Source organism: Microtus ochrogaster, unplaced genomic scaffold, assembly GCF_000317375.1.
Source record: "Microtus ochrogaster isolate Prairie Vole_2 unplaced genomic scaffold, MicOch1.0 UNK33, whole genome shotgun sequence".
In the NCBI taxonomy this organism is placed as follows: domain Eukaryota; kingdom Metazoa; phylum Chordata; class Mammalia; order Rodentia; family Cricetidae; genus Microtus; species Microtus ochrogaster.
In genome coordinates, this window is record NW_004949131.1 from 2853193 (window position 1) to 2868452 (window position 15260).

At 44.7% G+C, this 15260-nt stretch overlaps 1 protein-coding gene across 1 annotated transcript in view; it reads right to left on the bottom strand.

The window, feature by feature from the left end:
- Window positions 1–15260, bottom strand: part of LOC101995809 (collagen alpha-4(VI) chain-like) — a 99619-nt gene that overhangs the window by 53528 nt on the left and 30831 nt on the right. Inside the window, exons 13-18 of the mRNA XM_013354218.1 lie at window positions 13189–13260; window positions 11394–11420; window positions 10054–10098; window positions 6450–6503; window positions 2074–2136; window positions 1667–1732 (exon numbers count right to left, since the gene is read on the bottom strand). Of these exons, the coding sequence (XP_013209672.1) occupies window positions 1667–1732; window positions 2074–2136; window positions 6450–6503; window positions 10054–10098; window positions 11394–11420; window positions 13189–13260 (327 nt within the window). The remainder of the gene's footprint in view (window positions 1–1666; window positions 1733–2073; window positions 2137–6449; window positions 6504–10053; window positions 10099–11393; window positions 11421–13188; window positions 13261–15260) is intronic.

Here is a 15260-nt window from a genome sequence, read left to right on the forward strand (position 1 = left end):
AGAGAGAGAGAGAGAGAGAGAGAGAGAGAGCGCTTTCAAACTCGTGACCTGCTGGAATGATTCTCCACTCTTTCCCCATACTAGGTATAAAATACAATTTCTCTGCTTGCTTGGAAACATAGTTTCACAGAGGAATTTTCCCATCTTAACTGTGACACTGATCCCATTGCCTCTCAGAAATACTAGCAAGGAAAGACTGCCCCCTGGCGGTCTATCTTCTAATCGCGGGCAGACTGTACTAGCATGCACTACTTTTGCAAAGAAGTGATTTTCTGTCACGAGTCTAGTCAAAGCATATCTCATTAACACCCTTCCTTGAGCCCAGCGTAGGAGGAGAAGCCACAGGAAACACAAAATTCAATCGAACATGGCTCTCTCTGAAACAGTTACAGTTTCTGTTCCACACACAATACAGGAATGGAGTCAAGATTAACAGGCCCTCCGGGATGGAGGCCCTCGGGAGCTGTGGTCATGAGGCTCTCACTACAGCTGTGGAGCTGTGGTGGTCACCACCCTGAACAGTGTGTTCCGAAGCCTGGGGCCCTTCCTAACAGCTAGAGCGTTCCATGGTTACGCTGCAATCGTGACGTTTCTTTCCATGACAACCAATGACTCACAGACTGATGGTTTTTCTAGCCTTCCCATCTTCCAGATGCAAATCCAGAGGTCCAGGGGTTAAGGGTTGATCCCTCACTGTGTGCTTAGCTCAACCCCAGATCGTGGCCATTCCCAGGGCTCTCTGATCTCAGCTCACTGAGGGAAACAACTCATTTGTTCAATACAATTGTAATGAATGACAGGATGGAAATTTTTCCCACACAGTGACGTAAAAACGATGGTCCCAAGACGAGTTTCACTCAGAACCTAGACATCACAACATGGATTCTGGCTAACCACACTCTAAGAGGGGAACCAGTGCCCTAGGCTTTGTCAAGGGATCCCAAGTTGGAATTCCAAGTAAATGAAGGTTCCTTCCAACCCAAATATTAGCTATGTAGACCTTCTGACCAGAATTTAGGAAGGTGAGGTATGAGAACTGATACCCTCATTATCCTAGTCATTTTTCAGGATCACGCATTTTAATGTCTGAGCCATAAAAATCTAAGGCTGCTTGTAAGACACTAGCATCCGTCAGGCTGATCAGTCTCTCTTCCCTCTGCAATGTCTTCTGTCTGTTGTGACGGGTCCAGTCTCCAGGATGAGACGGGCATCCCATCTTTACCACTGTCTACTGCCCAGTTAGCACCAGTCAGCTCTGGCTAGGATGGAAAGCAAGGCAGCTGCATAAGGACATTTAAATCAACACTGCCCTCCAGGAGCAGGGAAATTCAAGATAGAGAAGAGTCTGGACCTCTCTAACTCTGATGCTTTCATTTTAGGAAAGAGACCGGAGATGGAAGAGGTTTAAGATCACCTTTACAATGCTATTAGTGTAGAGTGAGGGGGCGGGGACTTGTGTAAGGAAAAGAAATACTTGGACAAGAACTCAAGGACAAGGAAGCGCAGGGAGGTGGCAGCCAGGGCGCCTGTGCCCTGGAAAATGAGAGTCCTGTGGCTTTGCTCTTTGTGTCCTGTCAGATTCAACCAATGTGTCCAATTGTTCTGAAAGAGCATATGGTCATTGCTACCTGTGTTAGTCCCCACATGCAAACTGCACCCATCTTACCTGACGTCCACGCCTTCCCTTCTCTCCCTTGGGGCCTTGGATGAAATTATCAATCCCAGGATCCCCCTGAGGAAACAAAGGGGGCAGAGTAACTACAGAGCATGCACAAGGCTCTGGGTTCCATTCGATGCACTAGGTGAGAAGGGAGAAGGAGAAAGAAGAGAAGAAAGGGAAGAGGGGACCAAGAAGGACCCTTCCAGTGCCCAGACCTGTTTACTCAATAATCACAGACACCCGAGCCAAATAAAGCCCCACCCTCTTTCCACAGCGGGATCCTCTCTGAGACGGTGTGCCTCTCAAATCTCTAGCTTGTCACAGTGCCATAAAGACAGACTGAGCTGGCCCCTCGTTAACCAACACTAGATCAGCCTTTGCCTCTGCACAGAAAACCTGCAGCCATTACTTACGGGATCACCCCTCAGTCCAGGCTCCCCACGATGTCCAGCTTGTCCAGGCAGTCCAGTCAAACCCTTAAATCACAAGGGAAAAAAATGAAAAGTGAACCACGTTATAAAATCACTGGATGCTCACAAAGGTGTAAGAGAGGAACTGGGGAGTAGATCTCAAGAGCGGTTTAACATATTCACAGTCAAAACAGCGGCAAGGTTGAGAGGTAGACATTAACATTTTCCTGGAAAGCCTCCCGATGCAGGGCTCTATGGAAGTGTCTGCATACCTGACTCTCGCATCTCAGGAATTAATCCTTCTGCATACACCAGGACCCAGGCCTCCCTACGGTCTCAGCCCCTGGTCTTTTTACCTCCCTGTGATGGTATTTTACTTGTGCTCTAACAAATAAAGCTTGCCTGAAGATCAGAGTATTAAGCTAAGCCACTAGTTAGCCATAAAGGCCAGGCAGTGGTGGCATATATCTTTAATTCCAGCACTTGGGAGAGAGAGGCAGATGGATCTCTGTTGGGAGCAGTGAGACCCCAGATCCTGAATTTCTTGTAATCCCCTGATCTGAGTGCCTACAGCTGCTCTGAGCACGAGACCTTCAGGAGTTCCTGATGGCAGGAGAGTGGTTTCTCGTGGGTTTGGCTGGGGTGTGGCTATCTCTATATAATCTGCCCTTGAACACAATAAAGGGGGCATTCTTGGGGAATTCAAGGATGACCCGTGTTGCTGTCTCTCTGTCTGTGTGTGTCTATGTATTTTAACCTCCAGCCCCTTGCCCGAAGCTCAGTAACTGGGTGCCAGCGCATAGAGCGCAGACACAGGGGCGCAGTGCGTGGCATTTGGAGGTCTCCACCGAGATAGTGCCAGATCTCTGTGAGTTCAAGACCACCCTGGGCTACAGGAGATTGAATCAGTCTAAAAGAGAAACAGAGCTCACACAAAGGTGATCCCAGCACTTGGGATCCCATGCTTTTAATCCCAGCACTAGGGAGGTGGAGACAGGAAGGATATGGCTGGGCAGAGAGAGGAATATAAGGCGGGAGGAGACAGGAGCTCAGGATTCAGTCTGAAAACTTTGTACAGACAGGATACCCAATTCAGTCTGAGGGTTTCATAGACACGAAGAACTAGTGACTGGCTGCTCTGCTTCTCTGATCTTTCAGCTTTCACCCCTTAATATCTGACTCTGGCTTTTTATTATTAAGACCAATTAAATTCATGCAACCCCCATGCTCTGCAAAGAATCACACACAGTGGGACAGTGGCGGGGGGATCTGTAGCAAAGGGGGTTCCACTTTACCCACCATGTATCTGGGTAGGGTTGGCAGAGAAAGATCCCATGGATGGAAGGAGGGGGCAGGATTACAGATACACTTATGGATACACAGCTGGAACCCAGTGCTCAGGAGGGTTAGACATGACCTTATAAGGCCACTTTATGGACTTAATGAGAAATTAAAATGTTCAGTACAGAGGCAGACACAGCGTTCCTACTGTGGTCTATCATACTTCTTCCCAGGCTCTTTCCAGCTTGCACAATGAGCTCGCGGAGTCCTTCCCCATGTCTGTAGCCTCAAGGATGCCTCCCTTACCCAGAAACAGCCAACAGCCCCTAAGGACTCAGTGGGAAGACAAAAGTCATGGGAGAGACGGATTGGGAGGAGAGGAGGGAGGGGAAACTGTAGTCAGGATGTTAAATATGAGAGAAGAATTAATTGATTGATTAACTAATTCTTACAAAGTCAGGGGGAAATGGCACTGAACTGACCTCAGCTCGCCTTTGAGGACAGCCTCCTGCTCGTTCTGTCTTTCTCACTCATCCGCTATTCCTGCCTCCTCATGCCCACCCTGAAGTTTCCCAACTCTGTGCTTTCCCTTGTGACTTTTTCCCGACAGGAATACCCTGATTCAGTGTCTCTCTCTCTCTCTCTCCCATCCCCTCTCAGTGATGTCCAAATAAAAATACCACAATTCAATTACTTATGGTCCCAGGAATGCTAGGGTCCCCTCTGTCCTTCAGTCTCTGCTCAAGTGCCCCACAGGGCCTCAAGGTCAATGGTAGCCATCTTGAACTCTTAGTTATTCAACCTTTGTACACTTCATCACATCTTCACCTCATGGAGGAAGCCTTCCTAGATGCACCAGGAAGTCCCGCCCATTGTAAGTTATGTCTGAATTCTAACAGATGCTCAGTTGATATTGATGACTGAAGGAGAAAGATCCTATTTGTTTTTCTCAGCTGTGTCCCAGTGATTCTTTATTTGCACCATTCCACACCCTTTGCCATGGTGTATCTTGTACTATAGCCCTTTGCAAACTTTATTTCCTACACGTGGTACTAGCCCTGTGTTGGCCATAGCCACAACTCATTTATCTTTGAACCACTCCCTGTAGATAACAAAATGCCCCATTGGTAGGAGGTACCTGGCAGATCTCTATTGTATTCATCTCAATTTAACTGAAACTTAAAAGTTTTTTGTGTTACGGAAGCAGAGTCCACTCTACAGGTTTCAAACTCTGACCCACAAATGTCTAGTATTTAGTTAGACATTCTAATTGGGAAGTAAACCTTCCTAAAGAAAGGCTCCCTTCTCTTTCATTTTTCTTTCTCAGGAAGCTGGTCCACACCACTCCTGAAATTTATTTATGCACCCCAGAAATAAAAGCATCACTTTAATCCACAAGTAGTACAAGCGGTGACAAGTAAATAAATTTAGCCTCCTCTGCAAACCTAGTGATTACTAGACACCAACTCCAACTCTTTGTTGAGATGGCTCCTCCAGCTAAGTTTGAGTCTGTGCTCAATTAGTAATGTCTACCATGGGCACAAAATGGAGGAGGTGAAGTACATGTAGCAGATATCTTCCTTCTCCTATACAGAACTATAAGTATGACAGGAGACAGTAAGTAATGCCTATCAAAGACATAAAGAAAAGAGGGATCCCTACAAACTGGCATAGTGGAGTGTTGTATAGCAACTACCCTTAGCTCAAACATTTTATCCTGGAGGAAGCTACCTTAGATTCAGGACACAAGCAACTCAGAAGTCTCAGGAAGTTCCTGAAACATCTAAGACTCACAAGGCTTCCTCAAGGTTATGGAGGCAGTAAAGAACATTGATGGAGGAAGGTCATTGGTTAAGTAATAAAGAAACTGCTTGGCCTCATAGGTTAAAACATAGGTGGGTGGAGTAAACAGAACAGAATGCTGGAGAAAGAGGAAGTGAGCTCAGACTTGACAGCTCTGCTCTCTGGAGCAGATGCCATACTCCCTTCTCCCGGGCAGACACGATCAAGCTCCGACCCAGGATGGACATAGGCTAGAATCTTCCCAGTAAGACTGATGCTACACAGATTATAAGAGATGGGTTGATCAGGATATGAGAATTAGCCTGTTAGGGCTAGAGTTAATGGGCCAAGCAGTGTTTAAAAGAATACAGTGTCCATGTAATTATTTCGGGGCATAAGCTAGCAGGCGGCCAGGGTGCTGGGGACGCAGCCCTGCCGCTCCTACCACTACAGAACACGGGGAGAGGAAATGCTCTAACCAGCCAACTTCCTGAGGAGACTCTGTAACCTGACCTGTCCAGCTGTCTGCCAGTCATGCATGGAGTTCAGGATTCCAGGTTCTGTGAGTCATCACCCATGCTCTGGTGGACTTTTTAGTGATAGCTTCTTTTGTGTCATGCATACCTCCTAAAAAACCCTTCACTCAGACACTTGCAAGTAACCCCAAGGAACTCATCGTTTTAACCAAGCTGGACTTGGGAGAATAGTTACTTTGGTTGGTCCTTGGTTTCCATCTGGGGTAAGGAAGCATTGGCTCACATCTCCCCAGTAAAGCCTCACATAACATCAAGAAAACTATCATGGAAAGGAAGGAAAGGGAACTAGAAAGCTAAAGACAAGTTAATATTCAAATGACCACTGAAGATGTAATCATGGAAAAGGCATGAGGGGAGAGGCATGGCACCCAACATGGCACAAAGTCACAGGGACAGGCAAGCATGAGGAATGTTCTGGAGGCAGAGGGTGGTACAGTTTGGCTGGAGGGACACATCTGAACTGAGACCAAAGGGTCCTGGGGGAGACCACATCGTCAGTGCCAGGGTCCCATGAGAAGCTTATGAGTCGCAGGGTGACAAGCTCACGATACAAAGCTCAGGTCCTACATTCATGCAACTTCAATTCAATTGAATTGAATTCAATTCAATTCTCCGTCCTTCAGGTCCCAAGGAAAGCTTCCAACAGGTCATCTAACATGAGCTGCTTTTCACACTCGGTGTCAAGTAAAACCACCAGACATTTTCTTCCCACAGCCTGAACTGCTGGTGTCAGTGTGCGCAGTAGCCATACGACAGAGTAAAGACGCGCTCATACTTTACCCGACTGCCTCTGCTCCCTTTCTCTCCAGACGGCCCTGTGGCTCCATGATCACCCTAAGAAAAATAAATATGCAAAGAATATTTATCCTCTCGGTCACTCTGGAAGCTTTCTTGAGGTAGTCTTACACTCCAGCCAGGAGTGGGAGGGGAGGTGCTTTAGGACAGATCAGGGGCTCTGAGTAACCCTCACACCAAAACAACTTCAAATACCAGATGAATTAAAACAACTCTTAGGTCATTAATAAGATGCGAAATAAGAGGAAATTCTTAGGGCTCTCGATGAAGAAAAATCAGGATACAGATGGGATTTTAGGAGACTCATATAGAACTTCTTGAGCTGAAAAATGATTTGTTAAATAGCAAGAGAAACAGAAGTGAATGAAGTAAAAAATAACCAGTTAGAAACCAAAACTTGAGCAGTGGCTGTCACTGCTAATCTCAGCACCGGGGAAGCAGGCTGATCTCTGTGGATTCAAGGCCAACCTGGTCTGTATAACAAGTTACAGGTCAGTCAGGCCTACACAGTGAGACTCTTGGTTGTGGGGAGAAGGAGGAGGAGAAATTATATGGAATGGAGCTCAAAAAGAAAATGTGGAACGGTGACTGAGAGAGTTGAGGACAAAATGGGAATTTCTCATACATTTCTAGTCAGATATTATCCATAAAGTCATAATAGAGAAGTGGTTCTCAACCTTCCTAATGCTGCGACCCTTTAATGCAGTTCTTCATGTTGTGGTGACCCCCCCAACCATAAAATAATTTTTGTTGCTATTTCATAACTGTAATTTTGCTACTGTTATGAATTGTAATGTAACTATGTGTGTTTTCTGATGGTCTTAGGTGAACCCTGTGAAAGAGTCAGTCAACCCCCAAAGGGGTTGTGACCCACAGGTTGAGAACCACTGTAACACAGGAAACAGGTGCTATGTGTTGTCTTTAATGTCTCCCCAAGGTCTACATGTTCAGTCCTGATCCCAGTGTGTTAGTGCTGGGAGACGCTGTGGAACTTCAGGGGTAGGGCCTCAGGGGAGGTCCTCGGGCCACTAGATTGAGCCCTTGAGGGGACCCCTGGGACCCCTGTCCTTTCTTCTTTTTCTCCTTCTTCCAGTCACAAAGTGAGCAGAATTCTCCATGACATGCTCCCCACCACGGTCTTTTGTGACTCCCCCATCAGAAACTTAAGAGTGGATTTACCCAAAGTGGACTTGAATCTTAAAACCATGAGCGGAAATAAGCCGTTTCTCTTTATATGTAAATTATCTTGGGTATTTCGTTATATGATGGGAAGTTGACCACAATATAAAAGCTAAAACTTCCAATAGGGTGACTTTCTACGGATTTTCTAAGATCCACAGAAGGCATAAATAGATCCAAAAACTTAACAAGTTCCAAGGACAATAAATAGAAAGAAACGTACAGCTGGATACATCATATTGAAACTGCCAAAACTAACAGCAATGGGGATTTTTTTATGCAGCCTGATATATATTTTTGAAATGTTGCTTGCCAAGAAATAATTATTTTGACAGATAGCTTCTAAACAGTAATAATGAAAGATCTAAGGCAAAAGAAGCCAGAGACTAAGAAATGACATTCTCAAAATTCTGAGAAGGGATAACTCTCAGAACAAATTTATTTACTCAGTGAGATATCATTTGTGGAAAAAAAGAAAACCTAAAACAAAGAGATATCAGAGAAACAAAAGCCAAGGGAATTTACAATGACCATGACCCCCCGTTAAAGGAAACTCTGCAAGGTGTGCCTTAGGCAAAAAGAAATAGATCATTTTATGTTTTTTTTTAAGATAACAACTATTTAAAGGAAGATTATCTATGATGTTGATAAATATGGGAGGAAAGCTAAGAGAATGTCAGCTTTTTAAAACAGTATTAACAATACAGCCTGGGGCTAGAAAGATGCTTGGTGGTTAAGAGAACTTGCTGCTCTGCCTCAGGACCTGTGATCAGTTCCCACGACCCACAGGGTAGCTCACAACAGCCTGTAACTCCAGCTATCAGGGATGCAACACCCTCTCCTGGCCTCCGCAGACACCTTTACACAGGAGCATATGCTCATGCAAACATACAAGTATAAACCTTTAACAGAAAAAAGTCTTAATTGCTGAAATTTAACAAAACAGAAGATGGAAATGAAATTCAGGACAATGCTAGGCAGTCTGGGAGGGGGCTGACTGAAGTTAAGGGCCCTCGGATGGAGAGAAGAGGATGCTGTCAAATGTGCACATTAAAATGACTAGTCAGGAAGGCTGTCCTTGCTTTAAGAGTACATACACCAGACTAATAGGAGAGCAGAAGCGGGAACTATTTGTGATGGAGAAGGGGAAGCAAGAGGAAGGAGGAAGAAGGAAGGGAAGGGAGAAGGAGATGAATAAGAACAAAGGATCCTGGCCCTGACATATGAAGACGCCATAATTTTTACATACTAACTTAAATTCTTTTAACGTATATTGTGAAATCTATGAAATAAAAGATTACATTTCGCTCTGAGGCTCTGGGACCATTGTGGGAGAGGAGGCGGATAGAACGTGAGAGGCAAGAGACGGTGAGGAGTGCATGGAAGGCTGTCTTCTGGACACAGCATGGCCGCTGCCCCATCAACTCACAGTAGCAGCGGCTGCGTGCACAAGGCTGGAACCATCAACATCCCATCGCAGAATGGAGAGACCACATCCTGCCTCGAGAAGCTGTATGGTTAATGGTGGCTGAGATATAGGAGTCTAGTCCTTAATGTGATAGCCATTGGTAAGCCACCCTGCTTGAATAAATACACACACACACACACACACACACACACTCATGTTTAGTTAAGCCAGCTTTAACTAAAAGCAGTGAACCACAAACAAAATGGCATGAAAATAGGAAGGGGACTTGGAAAGATGTGGGGTTCAGTAGAATGGGGGAGATAAGATAATAGGGATAGATGATCAAAGTACATATCGTGTGTGTGTGTGTGTGTGTGTGTGTGTGTGTGTGTGTGTGTGATAAAATTATTTAAAAAATTTTAAGGGTCAAAAGTTGTTTTTCAGTCCAATATGACAATAAACAAAGTTTTCAAAATTTAACAAAATCACTCTTGCAAAGTTGTATATAATTAATTTAAAATGGACAGGAGAAGTAAGAGGGGAAGTTTAATGACATGAAGGTGGTCACTGAGAAGACATGTTTAATCCCAGTGCTGAGGAGGCAAAGCAGGTGGAGCTCTGAGTTCATGGCCAGCTTAGTCTACATAGCAAGTTCCAGACCAGCCAGAACTACTGAGACCCTGTCTCAGTAAATAAATAGGGACACAACAAGATAGCTTAGCAGGTAAAGGCTTTTGTTGCCAAGCCTGTCTATTAGAATTCAATCCCCAGGACCCACAAGGTCAAAAAAGAAAACCAACTTCTACAACCTGACCTCTGGTCTCCATGTGTGTGCAATGGTAAGCACACAGAAATGCATGTGTGCACACACATACACAATTAATTAGATGGATGGATGGATGGATGGATGGATGGATGGATGGATGGATGGACAGACGGACAGATGGACAGACAGATACAGCCAGAGTAATGGGCAGAAAATAAAGCAAAAGAGTTCCATACCTGTTCTCCATCTAAGCCCCGAGCACCTTCCTCACCAGGATTGCCCTGTGGGGATGAAGGGCAGAAGTTAGACAAGAAACCACGGGATAGAGTGTTTCTTCTGTGTTAATTTCTTTTTCAGCTGACAAGAGCACAGAGCTTCTGAAACAGTGTTAACACCATACCCAATTATTAAAAAGTAACATTTTGGTCTTCCCCAAAATGGTCCTTATTGCTTTTCCAGATGGTTCCATGCTAAAGTGGGGGAGAGGGACTAGGAAGGGAGAAAGAGGAAGAGGAAGATGTATAAAAAAACAGCAAGGGGGGACACACAAGTGTGATAAGAAAGGGTAAGAAAGACTCTTGCAACTCAGCACTGAAAGTGAGCAAGCCCTTTGTCAATGTCACATTCTAAACATGACCTTTGTAGGTAGTGTAGCCCACACCTGTAATCCTGGCACTCAGGAGTCTGGAGCAGAAGGATCAAGAGTTCAGACAGCCTAGACAGGGTGAGACCCTGTCTAAAAACATAACACTCAGAGAGGAAAGAGAGAGGGAGAGAGGGAGAGACAGACAGACAGACAGACAGATAGACACAGAGAGACAGAAAAGGACAGAGACAGCATCTTTTGAAGAAAAAGTGTCAGAATTTCACAAACCAAATGAAACACATGCCACACATGTAAAAGAGTGGGTTTATACCTATTGTCTACCTAAGAAAATCAAGTTTAAAAGAGTTCTTTTTTAAACCTGAGTAAAATTGAATTAGCATATGACAATAAACACATCTAGCAAGCTCTTGAATTGCTGATGTGACACCTTTGCCCCAGGTCACAGGATGTAATGGAAGGTTCTAGAATGCATAAGTAAGATCACCCTGAGCCCAGGTCTGTCTTATTATTTTGTAAACTCTACTCCATGGTAACAAGAGGAACACAAAGTGTGTCATGTATATTTCTAGAGCAAATAAGCCAACAAATAGATATTTTGATTCTGAATCTGGATACAAAGTTACTCATTTATTGTAATCACCCAATTTTATCACCCCTCCCCTGTATGTACACTGTGACCCCACTCTCCCCACCACACCTTGGACCAGAACCAACTCTTTTTAGACCATCATGTGATAGATAATGGTAGTCCAATTATGACAGAGTTGGAAATAGCAATGTATGTCACAATCTATGCGCTAAAATATCTGTCTTAAAGTCAGCCCATCAGTCAGGCAGTCAGCTGTGAAGGTCTATCTCCTTGTCTATGAATTTGGCATTTCACTGAAACCGTAGAACAGGGCATGAACTCAGTACTGTGTTTCCCAGGGAAGCTGCCAGCCAGGGAAAGAAAAGGGAAGGTGGTCCTACCTTCTCTCCTGAAAATCCTCTTGCTCCCTGAAGTCAGGAAGAAATAAAAATAATTAAGCTGTGTACACAGATCCAAGAAGTGAAGTTACCATGCCAAAAACATACCTACATGCCTGCGTTTACTATGACAATGTTCACAATAGCCCAGGTAGGAAGGCAGCCTAGGACCCATCAATGGAGGAGTGAATTTTTTTATGTGATACAGATACACAATGGGATGTTTTTCAACCATTAAAAAAGAAAGAAACATTCTGCCATTTGGAACTGGAAGGCATTGTGTTAAATAAAATAAGCTAGACACACACAAAAAAAAGACTAATAATATATAGTTTTTAAAAGTAAAAATAGAAAGTCAACCCAAATGTAGAATACTGATCACTAGAGGATGCAGAGGCAATGGGCTGTACCAGGCTTTCTTTTGGGGCACCAACCAGTTCCCAAATCATGACACAGAGACTAATTAGTTATGAATGCTTAGCCTTAGGCACATTTCTTGCCAACTCTTATGACTTAACCTGTTTCTCTTTATCTACATTTTGCCTTGGGGCTTTTTACTTTTACTTTTTCTTTCTGTATATCTAATTTTCACTGCTTCTCCTGTCTGGTTGACTGATGGCTGCCTCGTTTCTGGCCCCAGACATGTCCCTCTCGCTCTCCCTCATCCTCTGTTCTCTTCTTCTCCAGCGAAGATTTCTCCTTACTTATTCTCTCTGCCCACCAGACCCACATAACCCTCTCTCTGCCTAGCTATTGGCTGATCAGCTTTTTATTAGACCAATCAGGTGCCTTAGGCAGGCAAGGTGAACCAAATGAAACATATCTTTACCTTAATAAAACAAACGTAGCACATTTTTACATCATTAACAAAAGCAGCAGAAACAAATGTAATATATTTCCCTAGTTAAAGGAATATTCCACAACAATGGGGCAAAGCAAAAGAGGGAGGAGCTTGGATTCAGCTGCTGCATTCTATGTGCAGCTACTGAAATAAGCCACTGAATTCATTCATAGATACAATTCTTACATATTAATTAAAACTGAGACAGAAAGGACTGAAGGCTGGGGATATGGCTCAGTGGGTGACACAATCAGTATGACTGGGGAAGTTCTCTTTAGGACTATTATGTTGTAGATATTTTTTCTGAGCTTATTGAAGGAGACCCTCCAATCATGGAAGCTTCAGAGCCACCTAAAGCAGCCATTTCAAAGGGGGCATTCTGTTCATCTCCCCTTAGCTGTTTAAATTCTTTAAATCCAGGATTCCAAGCCTACCTTTCTACTATCAGCACACTCAACTCTTGTCTTGAGGATCTCTTTCTTTCTTTCTTTCTTTCTTTCTTTCTTTCTTTCTTTCTTTCTTTTTCTGGAACCAGAGCCTGCTCTCCCCAAATGCAGGACAGGCTAAAGTACTAGGAAATTAAAGCTTCTTGGGACCAGCCCCATACCCCTTGCTGGAGATTTGGAGTAGGATCCCCAGGTCTCTTGTGTCTGAGTGGATATGGCTCAGGCTCATGTTCACCACTGACCACCAGAGCTCCTAATCATGGGCCTTCTCTCCCCACAGCATGGAATCTAACTGATATTGTCTTTTTAGGTCACTTTCCCTTACATCCTCACACCACTCCTGTGTTCTCTTGGGACCACCTCCCTGCAAAGGCTACAGGTTTTCCTTCAGGCAATCTTCATTCTTAGGAGTTGAGATTCTATAGTTGTGGTGAGGAATTAAGATCTTTCTCCAATGCAAGGGACAAAATCATGAAAGGCAAAGGATCACAAAGTTCAAGGGCACACTCACCTTAAGACCTCTCACACCTGGACACCCTTCCTCACCTCGAAGTCCAGGAAGACCCCGGGGGCCTCTTTGTCCCTGTGAAGAAAAACATAGGAAGATACTAATTAGCTATCTTCGTGCCCACCAAAGCAATTCTAACCGGCAGGGATGCCCAGCACAGGGCTGGGACACAGATGGTCCCTAGAGTTTCACATCTTCCAACACTTGACCAGACAAAGCCTACAAGGTCATCAGATTATAAACTTATCATCTGGCCAAGCTGAGCTCCCAAATGAGAAAAAACTGCAAACCTCAGACGTGTCTCGCATCTCCTTCAGATAGTTCAAACTGTGGTCTCAGGGGGAAATAAACTATTGTTTAACATTTTCTTATCAATGACTCCCTTCTTGTCCCTAAGGTTACTGCCTCGCCTCAGCAATTTTTCCTGTTGAGATCACCCAATTGTTCCCTTACTGTCCTTATAGTATTTGGGAAATCAACTTTGCATTTCTTTTACTTAGGTTTTGGGTTTGTTTGTTTGAGACAGGGTCTTGCTATGTAGTCCAGGCTAGCTCTGAACTTGTGATCCTGCTGCCTCCACCCAAGAACTGAGATTATAAGTACATACCACCAAGACTGGTAGATGTTTTCTAATTTTTTGCAGTTTGTTATTATTGGCACATGTGTGTATACATGCATGTGTATATAAGCATGTGTGTGTACAGGTGCAAGGGCGTGTGTACATAAGCATGCATGTGTAGGGGTGCAAGATACTACAGCGAATGTGTGTAAGTCTGGGTGCACCTTGCAGGAGTTGGTTCTCTCTTTCCACTGTGGATGCCAGGGGTCAAACACAGGCTGCCAGGCTTGCATGGCAAGCACTCACACCAGCTGAGCCATCTCACCAGCCCACTTTTTTAAATATATCAGAATCTCCTGCTATATTTTTAGATTTGTGTCCATCCAGCATTCCAGCAGAGATGCTAGGCACAAAAGAGAAGATACCACCCCAGCAATGGGTCCTCCAGTTCAGTCTCTAGAGCCCCAGAAGTTCTCATCAGCCCAGCTGGGACCCCAAACATGGAGGAACACCTGGCCTTTGAGCCCTTTTTTATTTCCTCACCCACAAAGTCAATGAACATAACAATTTTTATTTCAATCTTGTGCATGTGTGCGTGTGTGTGTTCACGTGTGCATGTGTTCATGTGTGAGTGGAGCACATCTGGCCCATGGCCAGGTGTGGAAGTCAGGAGGACAGACTCGCCTTCCACCTTGTTGGACACACAGTTTCCTGCTCTTAGCTGCATTTGAGTCCTGGGAGAGCAGGTTCGCACACAGCTATATATGCACGCAGAGTTGTGGGATCCAGACTCAGGTCCACAAGACTGCACAGCAAGGGCTTTACCCACTGAGCCACCCTCCCAGTCTCAGGATGTTATCTTACACCCTTGGGTTGGAGGGTGGGCTCAGGAGAGGCGTGATGAGTTACTAACAGAAGACATCGGGGAGAATAAATTATTCCCGAGACACGCTCTGCTTGAGTCTACAAATGTGTGCTGGCACCTCTGACAGCATCCCCCCTACAGAGATATCTCTGGCGCTGAGCAGGAAAACCTACCCATTTTTAGGGGGGAAAATAATATTAAGAGCTGTTCAGAGGACAGCACACAGTGAAGTCATCTTCTCTTGTAAGAAATTACATTAAGCATAAAAGAAGGTTGGAGAGATGACTCAGTGGGCAAGGGAACTTGTGCTAATGTGATGAGCTGAGTCCCCAGCACCCACGTTAAAAAGCCGGAGCTGTGGTATGATCCTAGCACTCATGTAGGAAGATGGGAGGCATAGAATTGTCTGGAAGCTTCCAAGCTAGTTGGCCTAAGTATAAACAAGAGAGAATCTGCCTCAAGATGGAAGACGAGATCCCACTCCCAAAAGCGACCTCCACGTGACACACACATGTTCACTTATTGACCCACCCCACAGGAACAAAAAATAGCACCGGACATTTTTTTTTTTTTTTTGGTTTTTCGAGACAGGGTTTCTCTGTAGCTTTGGTGCCTGTCCTGGAACTAGCTCTTGTAGACCAGGCTGGCCTC